Raw genomic sequence first — 18336 nt, 5'->3', positions numbered from 1 at the left:
AGGAGCACGTGTCCAGTAGTTCAGTAAACACGGGTAATGCCATGATTGCTCAGGTTCGTACTCGTGCATTTAGGGTTTAACCAGATGCCCATTGTGTCACTTCATGTTCGTCACGTCAAGTGACTTAGGTGGGTACTGGGTACAACCAAGGGTGTTCATCAGGTCTGTACGATGGAGGGAGACGGGCGTTCCGCTGAGGATATCTGCAAGGAAGTGTTTATAGTAATGGGACCCTTCACCCCTACAGATGGAGGCTGTCATCAGATGTACTTTGGTTTTTGTTCAGATTAGGCTTTCTGAAAGCGTCCCGCTGTCATCCTCAGGTCCAGGCTATAGGAAGGATCTGCAGCCGTGTAAATCCAGAAGTCAGTGTGTGAATATTGTGCAAATAGAGGATGCTTCCAGTGCCAGGGATGGCCCAGGCAGTATCAGAAGCTCAGCACTTAGAGACGCCAGGGATGTTAGAGTTCATATGGAACAGTCCAGCCTTCCAGTTGAAATATCCTCCTCCATAGCATCCTTGACAGATTGTCTCTACTTGAACACTTTTTTTTTTTTTAACGTTTTTTTAAAGTTTATTTTGAGAGATGTGTGCACACAAGTGGGGAGGGGCGGGGAGAGAGAGAGGGAGGGAGGGAGAATCCCGGGCAGGCTCCGCACTGTTAGCGTAGAGCCCGACGCGGGGCTCGAACTCCCAAACCGTGAGATCATGACCTGAGCCAAAATCAAGAGTCGGACGCTCAACCGACTGAGCCCCCCAGGCACCCTTCTACTTGAACACTTTCCTTGATGGGGGAGCTCAGTTGCTTTGAGAAGCAACACATGGTACTCTGCCCTTTTGTCCTAAGCAGCAGCTCATTTCTAGAACTGTGGCTGGAGCTTAGGTCTCCTGCATGCTAGCCCTTGCTCTTCAGGATGTTTCCTTTTCCTCGCAGCCCCTGGGTAAGGGGCACACAGATGTGACTGGGAGCTGTCTTGTTTTCTCCAGTGAAATGGCTTTTTTTTTTTTCAACCAGCTTTTCCAACCTGTTAAGAGTTTTTAAAAAATCTTAACTCTGTAATATAGCAGTTATCCATCCCAGGGTTGTATTAGTTCCAATTTGTATAAACTGTCTTCTGTGTTTTCATTATCCCGAGGGATATGATGAGAGACTTTAATAAGATCCAGATGTTTGTCTGCAATAGTCATCTGGTTAACCCTATCAAAAAAGGAATTAAAGTTGTCTGAGTGGAACTTATTTTGGGTGCACTCATGTGGGCACCTAGTGTCATCATGTTTTAGGTAACCGGTCACACAACACGCTCTGAATTTTAACTATTGTTAACACTTGTCTGACTTGTGAAAATTGGAACTTTTGCTGAGCTCGTCTCTGGCAACCGTCTGTAATATTTTCTCAGAGATTATTGTAATTTATTTAAAATTTGTTTTCATGTTTATTTTTGAGAGAGAAAGAGAGCAGGAGTCGGGGATGGGCAGAGAGCGAGGGAGACACAGAATCCAAAGCAGGCTCCAGGTTCTGAGCAGTCAGCACAGAGCCTGATGCGGGGCCCGAACTCACCATGAGATCGTGACCTGAACTGAAATCAGATGCTTAACCAACTGAGCCACCCAGGCACCCTTATTATAAAAATTTTTAATGTTTATTATATTGAGGGGCGCCTGGGTGGCTCAGTTGGTTAAGTGTCTGACTTTGGCTCAGGTCATGATCTCACAGTTCGTGAGTTCGAGCCCCATGTCGGTCTCTGTGCTGATAACTCAAAGCCTGGAGCCTGCCGTGGAATGTCTCCCTCTCTCTCTGTCCTTCCCCTGCTTGTACTCTGTCTCTCTCTGTCTCTCAAAAATGAATAAATGTTAAAAAGATTAAAAAAAAAAATTAAACATTAAAAAAATTATATTGAGACATCACATGCAAGCGGGGGTGGGGGGGCAGTGCGAGAGAGTGACAGAGAGAATCCCCTTTTAATTTTTTTAAAAAGGATTTATGTAATCTCTACACCAAACGTGGGGCTCAAACTCTACCAACTGAGCCAGCCAGGCACCCCTCAAAGATTATTGACAGTTTTCAAAATTTTCACCATAATTTCTCTGAGCCAGATCCCTTGAATTAATTCAAAGGGGCTCAGATCTGATCAACCGATGGGTCAGATTCATATCCTAAGTTGATGGTGGCTCAGCTCTTCTTCCCTTTCTGAAGATCGTCTGTGTTATTCACCTGTAGACCTTAACTTCTTTGAGGGGTGTTTGGCTGGCATGCGGGGCAGCGGCCCAGTCTTTGGAGCACTGTAGTTCAGTGGTCAGGAGCATGGCTGGATTCAGACAGGTCTAGGTTGTAGAAGATTGCACCTCAGCCACTAATTAGCGGTATGACTTGGCAACTTCTGTATCCTTGCCAAGCATTAGTTTCCTTCGTAAAATGAATGTCTCAGTTGAGGATTAAATGAAGCCTTTAATGAGACGCCAGGCCCTTGGTAACCAGCTCTTCCATATGGCCATTATGATTCTCTTAAGAGTTTGCTGGGTGGGGGTGGTGAGCACACACACTAGGAAACCTAGAAAATAACTTTTTTGGTTGGCCTCCTAGGGCAAGGCAGAAGAGCTGGGTACAGACAACCTGGCCCCAGATCCCTCTCTATTTCAGAAGGTGATGCTGGACACTCCTCGAAGACCAGAACGGGTATCTCAACCTTTGGCCTAGTGAGAACAAGAGAGAACATCTTCCTTTGTGTCTAGACAAGACCTAGCTGAATTATAGATGGTGGCAGATGTCTTAGGCAGACAGTATAGTATATATAGAATGAAAGAGGAGATGCCTGGCTCTTTCCTGACTTGTGGACCTGTGATGTGGTGACTTGAGGCCTCCAAGGTCCTCCAAGCTGCCATCTGGACAAGAGATAGAGCAGGGTGTGGGGCTCGGGGAGAAGGCCATACGGTGGGATGAGAGTGGCGTTCTTAGAAAAGCGGGGCAAAGTCCTGTTCCCCTGCATATAAGGCCACAAGGCCTTGGAGATTTCCTCAACCTGCCCCCCCTCTTCGCCCCCAATCCTCGCTCGGAGCTGTGGCTACCCTGAGAGCTTATCTGTTTACTGCTTGGGGCTGGGGTGAGGGCAGGAGGGCAGGTAACTAGAGCTGAGATCTCTCCACTGTCATTCCTGGGCTGGGGCTGCACTCGGCAGGTGGTGGTGCCAGGAACACTGGTGAGTGTGTTGAACTTCCATGGCCTGAGGCCCTGACCTCGGTGGTCAGATTAGGCCAGCATCTAGGTGGTCAGATAGGGCCAGGATCTCGGCGAGGCTGTGTCCTCTTGCAGAACAATGACTCTGCGAATGTTAGCTGGTTGAGTGACCAAGGGCGTGTTTAGGGGCAGGAGAAGGCAGAGTAGCTCCTGGGCTGTGTGGGAAATAAGTGGGGGTGAGGGTGGGTATGGAGAGGGAGTAAAGAAGGGGCGCCGGGGATTAAAAAGGCCATCTTCCCTGATTGCTTTTCATCCTAGTAGGGAGAAGGGAATGAGAAGTGGCTGGGGTGGGGGATCAGGGTGCTGGGGTCTCAGGCTGTGACGGCTCTTGCCAGAAGCCTCGGTAGCACGTAAATTTGTGGGAGATGGAGGCAGGTGTCCTTAAGATCATGTTGGGGCACGTGGCAAACGGTGAGACCCCTGAATGGTGCCTTTATTTTTCTCCCCCTAGCATGCCCACGCTTCCCCAGAGTCCTGGGTGAAGGAGTGAGGCACGAAGATCGATGCATCCACGAGTGCCTGGGGCTGGTGTGGCCGCTTCCTCACAGTGGCCATGGCCACGGTGGTGGCATCGGCCTTCCTTGGGAATCCGGCGGCAGCATGCCCAGCACCACGCACCCGTCCAGCCGCCGGCAGTGTTGTGGACTGCGGGGGCCTCTACCCTCTGAGGCTCCGTCCCAGGCTCCCTGGCAGAGTGGGTGTCGTAGCTGCGCCACGATGATCTGAGTCGCCTGCCAGGAGGCTCCTTCCAGAGCCTGTGGTGACCGGGTGCTGCTGTTTCTCACAGCGTCCTGTGGGATCCAGCTGCTGGAGCCCTGGGGCACCTGGGTTTCCTGGAGCGGCTGCGCCTCAGCCACAACCAGCTGGCCTGCCTGCCCCTGGACTTCTTTGCCAGCCTGGGCTTTGTACGCCGCCTGGACTGCTCTCACAACCTGCTTGTCACCCGGGACCCCTGCAGCCTGTGGGGCCTGGGGCACCTAGAGCAGTTGGACCTGAGTCACGACTGGCTGACCAAGCTGGGCACAGCCAGGCTCGGGGGCCTCTTCTGTCTACACTGACTCTTGCAGGCTGGGAACTGCTGTCTGGGGCCTGGCCACCATGCCAGGCCTGGAGGTCCTCTCTCTGACTGGGGATGACATCAGTGAGCTAGAGACTGAGGCCTTTGTGGCCTTGTTGGTGCTGGGCGTCCCCTCTCATAGGTGACTGGCTGTAGCACTTTGGTTTCAAGGTGACAGCGGACATCTGGATGGTGGGCACGCAGCTGCTGCTGGCCAAAAACCAGGTTGCACGACTGTGACCTGCAGTGGGCCTTTGGGAAGCTTGGTCCACCTGTGGTACTTTTATGGGTGGCCGACCTTGGCAACCTGACACATGCTGGCCCTCGGCAGTCAGGGGTGGTGCTGAACAGCGCGGAGGCCCGGCTCTGCCTGGCTGAGACGACTACCACGCTGGGTATCCTGGGCACCATGCTGGCCACTGTGGCTCTGGTCGTGGCAGAGCGCAAGTGCAGGCAGGGCTTCAGAGGAGCTGGGGGGTGGGAGAGCCCTCTGGAGAGGTGGGGGAGGGGCGCTGCAGAGAGAAGTGGAGGCAGCTGGAGGAGGGAGAGTGGATAGAGATGGGGAAGGGTTGTTCTTCAGAAGTCTTTACAGCTCAGTTGTCACCCCAGGCAGGAGTGGGAGGAGTGGGGGGCAGGGGGACAAATGGCTGTGTTCCTCTCCCAGAGCCTCTGACCCGCCCATTCATCTATTCTCTGACCTAGCACAATGTCAGCATCTTTCTCAACCCGAGAAAGAAGGATTTGGCCCTTAGTGCTTCTCAACAACCCTCTGGGGACTAGGGCAGTAAAAGGTGGAGACAAGACCAGAGGGAACTGGGGGTGGGCTGGGAACCAAGGGAAGCTTGGTTAATCCTGGTCTCCTGCCCCTCCCCACACATGTCCTTGGCCTCTGTTGTTGCTAAAGTCATGAGGATGGTGGGATGGGGTAGGGGTACTGCTCCCATGGGCAACACCCCAGTCCGTTCCGGTTGTCCTCAACACCTTAGCTCCTTTCCAAGGGCTGTTCATCTTGTCACATTTAACTCAAGGATGGAGCCTGGGAAAAACAAAACAAAACAAAAACAATTGAAAACTTGATTCTATGCTATGTGCCTGTGGAAAACTTAACGTCATGTGTTTGTCACTGGCACGTGGGCAGAGATAGACAAAATGGCCTTTAATCCAGGCCTTTTCTCATTCCCTTTGCCTGGAGATTCCTTTCCCCCACCCCCAATCCCAGCATGCACATACACAATCCTGTTCCCTAGTTTTTGTTTTGTTTTGTTTTGTTTTGCATGAATATATCTATCCCTCCATCACATTTCTGTTATACCCACTGTTTATCCCAGTGACTTTGTAAAAAATGTGAGAGATGTTTTGTCAGCTTTCACTGGCTGATCGGGAATTTTTAATTCACATTGTCAGAAATACTGTTTGGACACGAGGCCCCTCTCCCGACCCCAGGGAACTGGAAACAATCAGACCTGAATTAAACAGTCTAGTGGGAGTGCTTGTAGAGTCTTAACTTCAATATGGGAAGAAGAATTTGTGTTGCAGGGTGGTAGGAGGGTGCAGAGAGATGAGTGGGGTGGCTTTGTGGTGGCAATCCTGGAGGGCCGGGAACTTTTGTCCACTTATTCAACAAATAATCACTGAGTACTATGAATGAGACATAGTGGCGACATCCTTTGTTCTTGTATCTATTTAGCACATGTTTCCTGAATGCATCTTACACTAGGCTGTGAGCAGAAACCTTGCCCTAATGAAACACAATCTAGGGGCGCCTGGGTGGCTCAGTCGGTTAAGCGTCCGACTTCGGCTCAGGTCATGATCTCACGGTCTGTGAGTTCGAGCCCCGCATCGGGCTCTGTGCTGACCGCTCAGAGCCTGGAGCCTGTTTCAGATTCTGTGTCTCCCTCTCTCTCTGCCCCTCCCCTCTTCACACTCTGTCTCTCTCTGTCTCAAAAATAAATAAACGTTAAAAAAAGAAACTCACAATCTATTGTTAATCTGGTCATTAGCAAAGAATCCCAAATATATAATTAACAATGTGCTCAGGGATTCAAAAGAAGGGTACCTGATAGTTATGAAAACATAGAGGAGCTGAGAATAAACAAGGAGGCCAAAGGAGAAGCCAGGAGGCCAGTTGGAAGCCTGCTGCAGTCAAACCAACAAAAGATGGTAGTTTGGGCTAGAGCAGGAGCATTGGAGCTAGAGAGAATACACTGATTTAAGATGTCCCATATATCCACATCAGATTTTACTCCTCTCAGGGGACAGAGGGAAAGCCAGACTTGTCTACAAGTGACCTAGCCAAGGGAACACCTTACTCTGAAATTAAACAAAAGTAGAGAGATTTTGTGTGTGTGTGTGTTGCACCCTACTATGAGCTAGGACCCACACTGCCACATGTACACATCAGAACAACCCTGAGGTAGGTGTCCTCTCCATTTTAGAGATGGGTCTTGGAAAGTGTAGGTGATATACTCAAAGTCAAAGAGTTGGGAGTTAGCATTGAGCCCAGGTCTAGCATCAGTCAAAGACTAGTTCGCTTCATTACATCAAGTTATTGCCCATGGTTCTGATAAGGAACCTTCCTCTAGTCTAGTTTTCAATTTTGCAGCCACACAAGGGATCCTTTAGTCTCCATGAGCGGCGATTAAGGCCGAACTCCCAGTTGGAACACCTCCTTCGGTCCGGAACTAGAAAGCGAGAGCGTTGTTTCCCGTCGGAAGGGAAAGATGCTACCCCCTCACCCTCCTCCGCTCCTCGGGACCCGGAAGCTGCGTGTCGCATCCCGGCGCCGGCCTCCCCGTCGGGAGTGACGCCGCAGCGGACTGCCCTTCTCCAAGATGGCGTCGAAGATGGGTTCGCGACGGTGGATGCTGCAGCTGATCATGCAGCTGGGTTCGGTGTTGCTCACACGCTGCCCCTTCTGGGGCTGCTTCAGCCAGCTCATGCTGTACGCTGAAAGAGCCGAGGCGCGCCGGTGAGCGGGCCCACGCGGCCGCCGAACGCGGTGGGGGGCGGTACGGCCCGCCCCAGGAACGGGGGTGCGGTGAGGTGGGGAAGAAGTTGGGACCCTTGGGCTGGGGAGGGATTGGGACCTTGGACTTGTTAAGGGCTCTGGTCTGGGGCAAGGTGGGCATCGGGCGTAGTGCCGGGGTCCTGGCCGTGAGAAGGGTCTCCGGTTTGGGGGAGCTTGGAGCTTGTGGGAACTCAAGGGGTCGCAAGGCTCTTCTCCCGCTTCATCCTGTCCCCGTTGCTTCTTTTCCTCTCCGGCTCGCAGGAAGCCCGACATCCCAGTGCCCTACTTGTACTTCGACTTGGGGGCGGCCGTACTGTGCGCCAGCTTCATGTCCTTTGGAGTGAAGCGGCGTTGGTTCGCGCTGGGGGCCGCACTCCAGCTGGCCATTAGCACCTACGCCGCCTACATCGGGGGCTACGTCCACTACGGGGACTGGCTGAAGGTGAGCACCTCGGCCTAAGGGGAGATGGGGATAGGGAGCCAGAGGCCGGTGCCCCCGGGGCAGTTGGGTAATGCATGGTGCCAGCTAGGTGCACAGTGTGAAGCCTGGGAAGGCAGAACCCCCAGGCTTGTGGACATTATTACAGACTGGAAGAATGAAAGGAACTTAGGGACCACGCAGGACTGCCTTTCAGAGTGTGAAAACCGAGGTGGGAAGATGAGAAACAGATTTTCCCAGGGTCACATCACAGATAGCATTGCAGGTGAGACCAGAACCCAGGTCACCTAGTTCCCAGAACCCTTTAAAGCATTAGTTTAGTAATTTCAGACTATAGGGCAAAAGGGACCTTGGAGAGTAACCGGTTGCAACCATCTGATTTTTATGAAATCTAATTAATCTTCGTGCAGCATTTAAACCTTAAAACGCCAGAATGCAGCCTTGGAGATAAGCCTGGACAAAGGCACTACCCACCCTCAAGGAATGCACTGTCAATCCAGTAGAGGAGGCAGAAGTGTGAACAGGATAGTGAGACCAATGGTTTTCTTAATGGCACAGACTCTGCACTATATAGGAGAAGGAACATTGGGATTCGAGTCTGCACACCTGCGAGTAGAGATGGATGGGGCAACCCTTGGCATCTGGATTCTGCCACCTTCTGTAGGACCTTGGCCAATTTTACGAACCCTGCCAGGCCTCAGTTTCCACTCTGATTAAAAGAGTTATCCTTGTCTGCTGCACCTGCCCACCACACTTGGAATTGGTGAAAGGGTTTATCAGATGGAATGGGGTGTATAGAGATGGGCAGTTCGGTGCTCTGGACAGCCGGGAGAAATGTGGTGGCTGCAGTTTCTGACTGGGTCCCCTCACCTCGGCCTAGGTCCGTATGTACTCGCGGACGGTTGCTATCATCGGCGGCTTTCTCGTGCTGGCCAGCGGCGCTGGGGAGCTGTACCGCCGGAAGCCCCGCAGCCGCTCCCTCCAGTCCACCGGCCAGGTGTTCCTGGGCATCTACCTCATCTGCGTGGTAGGTCGGGGGACCGCTGGCTGGAAGCGCTTGCCTGGGCGTGAGGTTTGAGCCCATGCCTGGCAGAGCCCAGGGACGTGGGCATGTAGTTCCCGATGGTCTGCCTCCTGGGAATTACCCCGGTCAGCTTCTGGGCCTCGGCTTCCAGGGCCTGAGACCTGGCTGAGAGTCCCTTCTTCCAACATCGTTGCACTGGGGAGAGAAGACATTGGCTTGACCTGTCAGTCCCAAGCCCGAGAGTCAGGAGAATGAGATGGACCGGTCCTCTCGTGGATTCAGCCCCCAGAGGGCTGGGAGAGGGGGCCAAGGAGAGGTTTGGTGGGGTCCAGGCCCCAGACGGGGCTCTGCCACTCAGAGTTGATGGAGGTTGACTAGGGTGGCCAGTTATGGTACCAGTGGAGGACCTAGGGGCGGGCCAGTGTGGATGGGGACCTGGACAGGCTCCGGGTCGCTTGGCCCCATCTCAGTTACTGGGCACCATATTCCACACGCAGCGCTGTGTATTCAGAGGTGAGAGCCCCAGTCTGGCTGTGGAGACACACTTCCGTCCTCCTGAGCGGCCCCCCCTCCAGGGTGAGGAGAGACAGGCCCTAACCTCGTGAGCTCCCGCGTCTGTGAGGGAGACGCAGGTCCTACTTTTCAGAGACCCCCAAGTCCGAGATGGGAGCCAGAAGCCCAGCTTGCAGAGGCTGACTTTCAGGTGCCATCTCAGGGCCAGCGCTCCCCAGACAGGCTCCCCCGCCCGTTGGAGAGACTTAGCAGATGTGTGTCCCTAGGCCTACTCACTGCAGCACAGCAAGGAGGACCGGCTGGCGTATCTGAACCATCTCCCGGGAGGGGAGCTGATGATCCAGCTGTTCTTTGTGCTCTACGGCGTCCTGGCGCTGGCCTTCCTGTCGGGCTACTACGTGACGCTGGCCGCCCAGATCCTGGCTGTCCTGCTACCCCCAGTCATGCTGCTCATTGACGGCAACGTTGCCTACTGGCACAACACACGGCGCGTTGAGTTCTGGAACCAGATGAAGCTCCTTGGAGAGAGCGTGGGCATCTTCGGGGCCGCTGTCATCCTGGCCACCGATGGCTGAGTTGCACGACAAGAGGCTGAGACGGGTGCAGGGAGCCACTGAGGGCCACCCTGCCTTCCTCCTTGCTGGCCCAGTTGTTTCTTTATGCTTTCTGCTCTGTTGGTTTGGTTCTTTGCTATGTGTGTGTCGGTAAGACGCAGGTCTCTTCCCCAGTGCCTGGGCTCAGCCCTTGGGCGTGGGAGCCCTGAGGATGATGCCTTACGGGGTTGTTTTTTCCTGTTCGTTAGGAGGAGAGCCGAGGCCGACTGCTCCCTGGGTCTGCAGTCCCAGAGAAGGGAGTAAGGCAGGGCTCGGGTGGGGGTACTGAGAGTGGGAGACAGAGGAAGGAAGACTGCTCACGAACCGGAAGTGAGCAAATGTGAAAAATTCCTTTTCGAACCTGGCAAGAGCAGCTGGGCTCTACAGTGCTTTTTTGGAGGCTGAGAGTGCATATATGTGTGTTGATGTGTGGATCGGGCCGGGAGATGCTGAGGGGCGGGGCACCACAGGAGTCACGTGAGTTCTCAGGGTATGCCAGGGGCAGAAACCGCACTAGCTGTCCCCACCTTGAAAGCAGAGCAGGCCCCAGTCTGGGGTGTGCAGGGGTAGGGCGGGCATCGGCCAACTTCCCGCCTCCTGCCTTCTGTTTCCAGCCGTATGGTTGGCCTGGTTGGGGTGAGTGCCCTCCCAAACACCAGACCACACAGTCCTCCAAAAATAAACATTTTATATAGATGTTTGGCTTTGCTTCTCCGCTCTCCCCACAGGGCACTTTGCCATTGGCTGGGATTGATCTTGGGTTTCTTGAAAGACCACATCTGGTTAAGCCCCACTTTAGTCTTCCCGTGATCTCTGCCCTGTTCTGAGAGTTCCCACAATCCTTGGCTGTCTGGTCAAGACCCTCCCTGTGGTCTGCTTTTGACCCATACCCTCGGTCCCTGTGTTGTAGGTTGTCTTGTCCTCCCCTTTTCAGTCCTCCTGCTTTCTTTTGAAGAATTCTTGGAGGGCAACGAGAGGGGGAGAGCTAATGTTAAGGTTCCCCTACGAGGGTTTGACATCTTACAGATGAGGAAATGGAAGCTCCAAGAAGGTAAGCTTGCTTCCAATCGCAGAGCTGGATTCTAGGTCAGGCCTGTCTGATGCCCGTGCATAGCCGTGCCCCCCACGCCACCCCTCTCCCGAGGGAAGTCAGAGGCTGCTCTGGGGGTTTGGTTCTGTCGTGGCCCCTGCTGTGCTGTGGTGGTCTTTCCCCTACTTGTCCATGCACTTCTTGATTGAAAGTAGCCTGGCGGCCAGCCTGGGGCCTGGTGCATTGTGGGGGCCAAAAATGCGGAATGAAACCTCTGACTTTGGGCTCCGGGAGGCTGAGGTGTTCCCCTCCCACAGATGCAGACAGCCTCCAGTGGGGCCTAGGGGAAAACATGCAAGTCTGCGCTTGGCTCAGAGCCTGGCTTGGAGAGACAGCTGCGGCTGCTGTCGGTCTGGTCTGTGGGGTGGAGGATGCTTCCTAACTCCAGAGTAAGGGAGCCCCTCGGGGGGCTGCTGACACCCAGCTGAGGGAGACGGTGGCAGCATTGATCTTGGGGGCACTCCATCTCATTGAGCTCTCCTCTTCCCCTGGTTCCCCGGCCCTCGGGATCTTGCTCTCAGAGGGTCACTGCTCATTTCTTTTCAAGTGTGTTTTACTTCACTCTCAAGACAAGTGTTTGTGTTTTAATCGAGGCCTCCTGGAAAGTTGTAAGACCCAAAAGAATTAAAATAAGTGGTGGAATATCAAGCAAATGAGGGTAATATTGTGGGCAAGGGAGCCTCAAAACAGCACAGAGGCCAGAAGACTGGCCCACCTATAAGATTAGCCCTGAGTGGAGCCCTGGAAGGCAAGCCCCCCACTCCTCCCCCCCACCCCCAAGATCTCTAGACTGAAAATTGAAGGCTGTCTGGTTCTAGCTTTGGAGCCAGTGGGGGGGGGGGGTCTTGGGCACACCCTTCTTCCTGTGCTTGTCCCCACTTGGGTGCCCCCCTCTGGGCAGAGTAGAGTAGGGGCTGCTTCCTCCTCTGCAGATCCTTAGCCAACAAGCCTGGTCCAGCCTGCGGCTGCCTGGGGTCACCTCCAGCAGGCATGGCTTTTGGTTCACCCTGGTTATCCCAGGGCCTGCGGGGCTGGTGGTGAGGGTCAGCTGCCTGGGTCAGAAGCCGGCTTGCAGAAGGAGTCAGGCAGCCCCTTGGCATGGTTGACCAGCTCATAAGAGTCCCGGATGTCAGCCAGGCCAAACCAGAAGAAGATCCACTGCTTGTTGGAGAAGCTGCCATCACTGTGTTTGAAGTACCTGATTTGGGGGGGGGGGGGGGGGGGGGGGTGGGAGGAAGGATCTTTTAGGGCAAGGCCAGAGCTCACTACTCACTGGTTATTTTGAGGACCTACTACATGCTAGACACCCTGCTATTATCTGAGCCTGAGGGCGGGGCTCTATCCCACGATCATGACCTGAGCCAAAACCAAGAGTCAGACGCTCAACCCTCAACTGACTGAGCCCCCCAGGCACCCCCCAGGGGTGGGGTTCTTGTTCACCTCTTGGTGCCCACAGACCCTGGTGAAGGGATAGTTGCAGAAGGAAAAAGAGAGGAGAAAATGCTCCGCTGGAGATGCAGTGGGCCTGGGGTCAGAGCTTGGCAACTGGACCTAGAATGAAGCCTGGAGGGTCAGGATTTCTCAAGACTCCGGGAGAGTCGGGGAGTGTCTTCAAGGAATCCACTGCAGCGGGGCAGAGCGGGGTTAAGTGTGCTCTGCTCGAGGGGGAAATCTCAGGCTCCGTGTGTGGTCTGCTCCCTTGGGGAATGTCGGGCCTCACAGAATGGGGCCTTTTCCTTGGGGGAAGCCCGGCCTTCTGGGGCGTGGCTGTGGAGGGCGGGGGGGGGGGGGGGTGGGGGGGGTGGGGCGGCCCGGAGGCGGGAGGGGCGGGACCTACCAGGGATTGATGGGGTTGGTGACCCGGGAGCGCCAGAAAAGCGTCTGCAGGTCCCGCCGCAGGCACTCCCACAACATCTGCCCGGAGCCTTGGCCCTGGCGGCTGGAGCTCACCACAAACTTGTCTAGATAGGGGGTGCCCCCCAGTACGGGCTCCGAGGTCAGAATGGCGGCCGCGTTGTACCTGGCGCAGCAGGGGAGAGGCAGGCTGGGACCTCCCTTCGGCCCCAAGCTGCCCTGCTCTGTCCCTCGCCCTCTGGGGCTCGCAGGCTCACCCCTCAGAGAGGTAGACAGAGTGCAGCCGCGGGCGCAACGAGGCCAAGTAGTCGTCCCGGAGCTTCTTGCCGAAGCTGGCGTTGACCAGGTTCACTAGGCGGCCCTGGTCCAGGCTGTCCAGGCTGCGCACTCGCAGCATCCGCTCGGCGTTCTTGAACAGGGTCCCGGACCCTGGGGGTGGGATGGAGGAGGAGGTGTTAGTTTCGCCCAAGAGCCAGGTCCCATCCGCTCTTGCATTTGCGCGTCCTGGCGGGGGTTCCAGGTAGGACAGGGGCTCGTGGGACAGTGACCCTCTTTGGAAGACCTCCACAATGAAATGCGTTCTGCGGACTGCATAGATACGTGGGTGATTTTCACACTGGGAGATGCTTTTCCCTGGCAGTTTGTCCCTCAACGTCCGTCCATCGCCTGTGGTCCCACTGACTTCCCCTAGGCCCGCCTACCTCGCCGAAACCCGGTCTCCAGCCCCTGGTCTCCCCACCCCTCCTCCAGTTCCCGCCCCAGGTTCCTAGCCTGGTCCGTCCCACTTGGCGCGGGCGTCTATCCAGTCCCGCCCACCTGCTCTGCGCTCACCTCCCCCAGGTGCAGCCAGAGCGGAGAGCTTGTGGGGTGGCGGCCCCCTGCGGCTTCCTGACTGGCAGAAAGCCACCTCCCCTGCTCACTCCTGGGACCCAGCCCCCCTTCCCTCCCCCCCCCCCCCCTGCCTCCGAGGCGAGGCCCTCACCCTTGTTGCTGAAGAGTTCGGTGAGTAGTGTGCTGGCGGCGGTGATGACGGCAGAGGAGTGGTGCGGCAGGCGGCTGAGCACGTCCACGATGAGCCGCATCTGCTGCCGTTCTTTGGTGCTCACCCACTCAGCGTTGGTCACCAGGTCCAGATCGGCGGGCAGGTTCACGTTACTCAGGACCTGCGTCCGGGGCCAGGGGGTGAGCCTCTGGCCCGTAGCCGGCCACGACTGTGCTCCTGCCCCACAGACCCTTCCTCGCTGACCCCTTTACCCTCCCTTCCTCTCGGAGTCCTAGGCTGGGGAGGGCTCAGATTTGAGCAGCACTCCACTCCCGACCCACCCGGCTGGAGAATGACTCTGGGGCCCGTCTGGGAGGCGAGCAGGGAGCACAAGAGGGGTTCGGCCAGGCCCAGAATCGCGAGAATGGGGCCGGTAAAGAGGGGACACACCTTTTGACTGCTGTCGCGCAGGCCGCCTGTGGTATTGAGGAAGATGATTTTGGTGGGCTGGAGCGCCTTGGCTAGAGCCGCGGTCACCTCCAGCGAGTCGAGGAGCACGGAGCGCCGTGCGGTCGTCTCCCCGATGGGGCACAGGATGGGGATGCTGCCCGATTCCAGGCACCACTGTAGCAGGTCGGTCTCCACCGAGACGATGCCGCCATAGCTGTGGGCCAGACGTGGTGCTCAAGAAGGCTCCCACCAGGCCTGCCGGGCTGGCAGGGGCGGGCGGGCGGGGTAGCGAGGTCTAAAGACGCCGGGCAGGGAAGACCCGCACTAACCTGGCATGTGGGGCTGGCTCAGCCGCGCTCAGCACCGACCCGCCACCAAAAAAAGGCACGGCAGTGGCAGCGTTGTGCCGCAGCTCATCCACCAGCACCTTGCAGTTCTGGGCAAGCTGTGCCTTGGCCTCCCAGAAGGAGAGGCAGCCAGAGGGCGCCGTGGGAGCCGGCAGCCCGAGGACGACTAGCGGCTTCATGTCCATGCGCTGCAGGAATGCCAGGGCGAAGGCCAGACTGGTTACCGCCCGTCGGCACTTGAGGACCTCCTCGTCCACCTGCGGAAGAGTGAGCGTTCAGGAGCGGCGACATTGGCCCCGACTCCTGCCGAACCTGCTCACTCCAGCAGCAGGGGCCCCGTGGTGCCCCTTCCCTGCCCAGGAGCAGTCAGGTCCCATTTCTGGCCAACGGCGAGCACCTGCTCCGCCCTTTGCCCTGTTGGGTCTTGCCATCCTCTTATCTCACACTGGTGTTCCTCCCTCTGTGCCTCCCTGCGACCTTGGACTCTAGGACTCCTTGGGGGGAGGGGTAACCCAAGCGGCTCCCGTCCAGGTTCCCCACTTGCCATCTGAACCCCTAACTGCGCCCGCGGCGAAGGGGAGTTCTCCAGGGCATCACACTTGGCGGATCAGGGGCCTCAGGCTCCTCACCCGGGGCCGGGCGTGAGACTGCTGGAGGAGCGCGCAGCCTCACCCAGTCCGCGGGGCACTTGTCCGGGCTCCGTCGCGCCCCTTCCCGCTTCCGCTGCGCAGAGTCTGCGGTCGGTCCCGCCCTGCCTGGTGACACGTTGCCGCACAACCCCGATCCCCTCGCTGTGACACGGCCGGCGCCGGGCTCCGCTCACCTCGATGACTGCGAAGGGCCTGTCCGCGGAGTGGTAGCAGGTCTGAAACTGCGTGAGCCAGTGGCGCGCCTCCCCGGGGCTGGCCCCGCACTGGTTCAGGAAGGCCTGGATGTCCCGCTGCACCAGCGAGCGGCCGGCCTCGCGCCCGGGGGGCTCGGGGGGCAGCGGGGGCGCGGGGGGCGGTGTCCACTCAGGCTCCTCCGCGGCAGGCGAGTGGGTGTCGTCCCCGGCCGCTTCTCGCGCGGGCTGGGCGGGCGCCCAGGCGGTGCTGAGCCGGCGCCCCGGGCTGGTGCCCCTGGCCGCCCGCCGTCGCGCGCTGCCACTCAGCCTCCGGGCGCCCCCGGTGCCTCGGGGACCGCGCAGCCTTCCGCCCATAGAGGTGGCTCGCAGGGCCCAGGCCACCCGCGCCGTCGCCATGACAACGAGAACGACTGGCCCCCCCACCCCCACCCCCAACGAGTGCGCTTCTGTCCGCAGCTCCCGGCTCTGGGGGGCTCTTAACCTGCTACAAGGAGGGGCTGGACCAGCCGGGGCGGGGCGCAGACTGGGGGCGCAGAGTAGTCTCTGGGTGCGTTTGAAGAGGGTCAGGCCATGGGTCAGGGGGCGGGGCCAACAGAAACCCCCGCCCCCGCGGGGGACGGAACCCACTAGTGCGGGTCACGAGGCAGAGATAAACCGTGGTGGGGCGTCTTTAATCTGTTGCCAAGGCCGGTTCCAGGAAGGGCTCGGGGGACCCTGACTGGCTTTGGCAGTCTGCGGGGTTCTGGATGATTAAAGGGGAGAGCAAAGTGGCAGTTACCGTGGGACTGAGGAAGGAGACCTGAAGGAGAGGTGGGGAAGAGTGGAAGGAGAGTGGGGGGAGTGCCAGCTCTCTGCTGGAGGTCCGGTGTGCCTCTGTCCTGTCCTCTGAGTTCAAAGAAGATCAGGAATTATGGGATTACCAGGGTATGCCAAGCTCCAGACGTTGGGTACCACTTTGAAGAATTTTGTCATATCCTCAGATCACCCCTTATTTTTTTAAAATTTTTAAAAAAACGTTTATTTTTGAGAGAGAGCAGGGAAGGGGCAGAGAGAGGGGGACAGAGGACCCGAAGTGTCCCCTCCCACCCAAAGTCCCAGGCTCAACTGACTCAGCCAGCCCTATTTTTTTTTTTTTTTACCTTGTTTGAAACTAGCCCATGGGTTATATACCAGACCATAAGCACTGTGAGGCCAGCTTCAGTGTTTCTCTTCCTCCTCTTATGATCACCAAAACCAGTGTTCAGATTTGATGGGAAAGGGAACCGGAGGGTAAATCATCCTTATTAGTAATACAGTTTTTATCTATCTATCTATCTACCTATCTATCTATCCATCTATCTAAAAGTTTATTTATTTATTTTGAAAGGGGGTGTCGGAGAGAGAGAGAATCCTAAGCAGGATCTACATTGCCAGCGTGGATCTCTACTTGGGGCTGGAACCCCTGAACCCACGAGATCATGACCTGAGCCAAAACCAAGAGTCCAATGCTTCACTGAGCCACCCAGGCACCCCTAGTATTAAAGTTTTCAAGTTTAAAATTTATCCCTATCGAAATTGTAACTAGAAGGCCAGTATCACTTGCTCTAAACAGAAGAAAGCCTTAAGAATAAAGCCAGAATAAAATATTAAATTCTAGCTGGATAGTGTTTCCTGCTCTGCTGGTAACACAGAAGGCTGGCAGGTGCCCAATGTCAGAGGTCCCCTGGGCCCCCGAGAGACCTTCTCCTGGGTCAAAAAACAGCCAACACATGTAGAATGGCAGGCACTGGGCAAAGCACTTCATATGTAGTCCTCACAATGACTCCAGGATGGGTATTATTATAATGCCCATTTTACAGATGAGGAAATCAAGGCACAGAAATATGTGAGGGTCAAGGTCATTCAGCTCATTACCAGTGCAGCTGCTCTTTCAAACAAAGCAGGTCTGCTCCAGATCCATGCTCTTAAGAGTTGAAAAGGACAGCGACAACTTTCACAGAATATGATTCATTGTTACTTGATATTGTATCCATCCGCTGCCCGAGAAAGCTCGGGGTACACTATCAGTTGGACACATCCTGCATTCAGGTACACTGGGAGTCCCACTCTCCGCTGTTGTAGAGTAGGACACCCAACTGTAGAGGAGCAGTGACTTGACCAAGGTCACCCAGCTGTTAGTGTCATGGCCAGAGGCTAGTCATCCTGAGTTCTCACCACTGCTCTTCCCTTCCTTCTACCCAGCTCTACACTCCCGGTGCCGGGAGTCAGGACTCTCGGGGCGCTGCCTGAATGGCGAGTCGTGGCCTGAGCTGCTTCTCTCCTGAGTCTCCCGGAGGATGCTGGGTGAGCACACTCTTCCCGGGATCTCCTGCCAACACCCTCATGCACGCACCAACACGTGTGCACAGCCAGCACATGCATGCACTGTCCCAGGCAGGAGACTCCTGGCAGAGGGGTCGGAGTTGAACTTGTGACCTCTTCCACTGACTTTTCCATTTTTCTACCTGGAAATTCCGGGTTTCATTAGACAGTGAAGCATGGAGAGTCTGTACCCCCTACTGTGGGGTCACCTCTAGGGCCTTCTTTCTCTTCCCACTTACTGCTGCCCACTCCCTACTTTCCTACACTTCCCAGAATCCATCAGAAGAGGTGGTCCTAGCTCCAGGGGGCCTAATCATTTTCCAAGCCCCTCATCTGAGCTCCCACCCTCCCTGGCCCCTCCCCGCACAGGATTCCTCCTTCTCTGTTTCTCCCACCTCTGCTACGCTGGCTGGGTCTCTCCGCCTCAGCCCTGGCCTCTCTTCATTCCTCCCCTCCCAAATGTACGCCCCTTCCAGGCCCCCCGCTCCCCGCCTCGCTGCAGCTGAGGCCTGCCTCCTGCCAACTCAGGGCCTATGTGAGGGCAAGGATGGGTTTCTCCCTTC

General features: G+C 56.2%; 2 protein-coding genes and 1 non-coding gene across 4 annotated transcripts; 1 reads left to right on the top strand and 2 right to left on the bottom strand.

Annotated features, from left to right (window-relative positions):
* The first annotated feature begins 7065 nt into the window (after positions 1–7065).
* TMEM101 (transmembrane protein 101) lies at positions 7066–10562 on the top strand. The gene is made up of 4 exons (XM_060627603.3): positions 7066–7258; positions 7559–7739; positions 8617–8763; positions 9540–10562. The coding sequence occupies exons 1-4, from the start codon at positions 7122–7124 to the stop codon at positions 9846–9848; spliced, it is 774 nt and encodes a 257-aa protein (XP_060483586.1). The 5' UTR covers positions 7066–7121; the 3' UTR covers positions 9849–10562.
* Positions 10563–11796: 1234 nt separating this feature from the next.
* Positions 11797–16198, bottom strand: NAGS (N-acetylglutamate synthase). Of its 2 annotated transcripts, XM_078437092.2 has the most exons (7): positions 15413–16197; positions 14572–14846; positions 14243–14456; positions 13793–13973; positions 13068–13239; positions 12794–12976; positions 11797–12154 (listed from the first exon to the last, which is right to left on the bottom strand). In XM_078437092.2, the coding sequence occupies exons 1-7, from the start codon at positions 15827–15829 to the stop codon at positions 12001–12003; spliced, it is 1596 nt and encodes a 531-aa protein (XP_078293218.1). In that variant the 5' UTR covers positions 15830–16197; the 3' UTR covers positions 11797–12000. The 2 variants fall into 2 exon arrangements, with proteins under 2 accessions (XP_078293218.1, XP_078293219.1); XM_078437093.2 differs by lacking the exon at positions 12794–12976 and having other exon boundaries at positions 15413–16198.
* Positions 16199–16571: 373 nt separating this feature from the next.
* On the bottom strand, positions 16572–16704 carry LOC132688672 (small nucleolar RNA SNORA61). Its single transcript, XR_009614651.1, has one exon. It is a non-coding gene; the product is annotated as a small nucleolar RNA SNORA61 (small nucleolar RNA).
* Positions 16705–18336: the final 1632 nt, after the last annotated feature.

The sequence above is a fragment of the Panthera onca genome, chromosome E1 (genome assembly GCF_046562875.1).
Source record: "Panthera onca isolate mPanOnc1 chromosome E1, mPanOnc1 haplotype 2, whole genome shotgun sequence".
Classification (NCBI taxonomy): domain Eukaryota; kingdom Metazoa; phylum Chordata; class Mammalia; order Carnivora; family Felidae; genus Panthera; species Panthera onca.
The sequence above is the reverse complement of the archived record's forward strand: the minus strand, read 5'-3'. Positions and strand labels throughout refer to the sequence as shown.

Excerpts from the sequence above, each read along its gene's own strand:
- NAGS (XM_078437092.2), bottom strand. The coding sequence starts at position 15,829 with ATGGCGACGGCGCGGGTGGCCTGGGCCCTGCGAGCCACCTCTATGGGC. Across the intron at positions 14,847-15,412 it reads GGCCCTTCGCAGTCATCGAG|GTGGACGAGGAGGTCCTCAA; the intron begins GTGAGCGGAGCC and ends ACTCTTCCGCAG. Across the intron at positions 12,155-12,793 it reads ACCAACCCCATCAATCCCTG|GTACTTCAAACACAGTGATG; the intron begins GTAGGTCCCGCC and ends CCCCCAAATCAG.
- TMEM101 (XM_060627603.3), top strand. The coding sequence starts at position 7,122 with ATGGCGTCGAAGATGGGTTCGCGACGGTGGATGCTGCAGCTGATCATG. Across the intron at positions 7,259-7,558 it reads GAAAGAGCCGAGGCGCGCCG|GAAGCCCGACATCCCAGTGC; the intron begins GTGAGCGGGCCC and ends TCCGGCTCGCAG. Across the intron at positions 7,740-8,616 it reads ACTACGGGGACTGGCTGAAG|GTCCGTATGTACTCGCGGAC; the intron begins GTGAGCACCTCG and ends ACCTCGGCCTAG.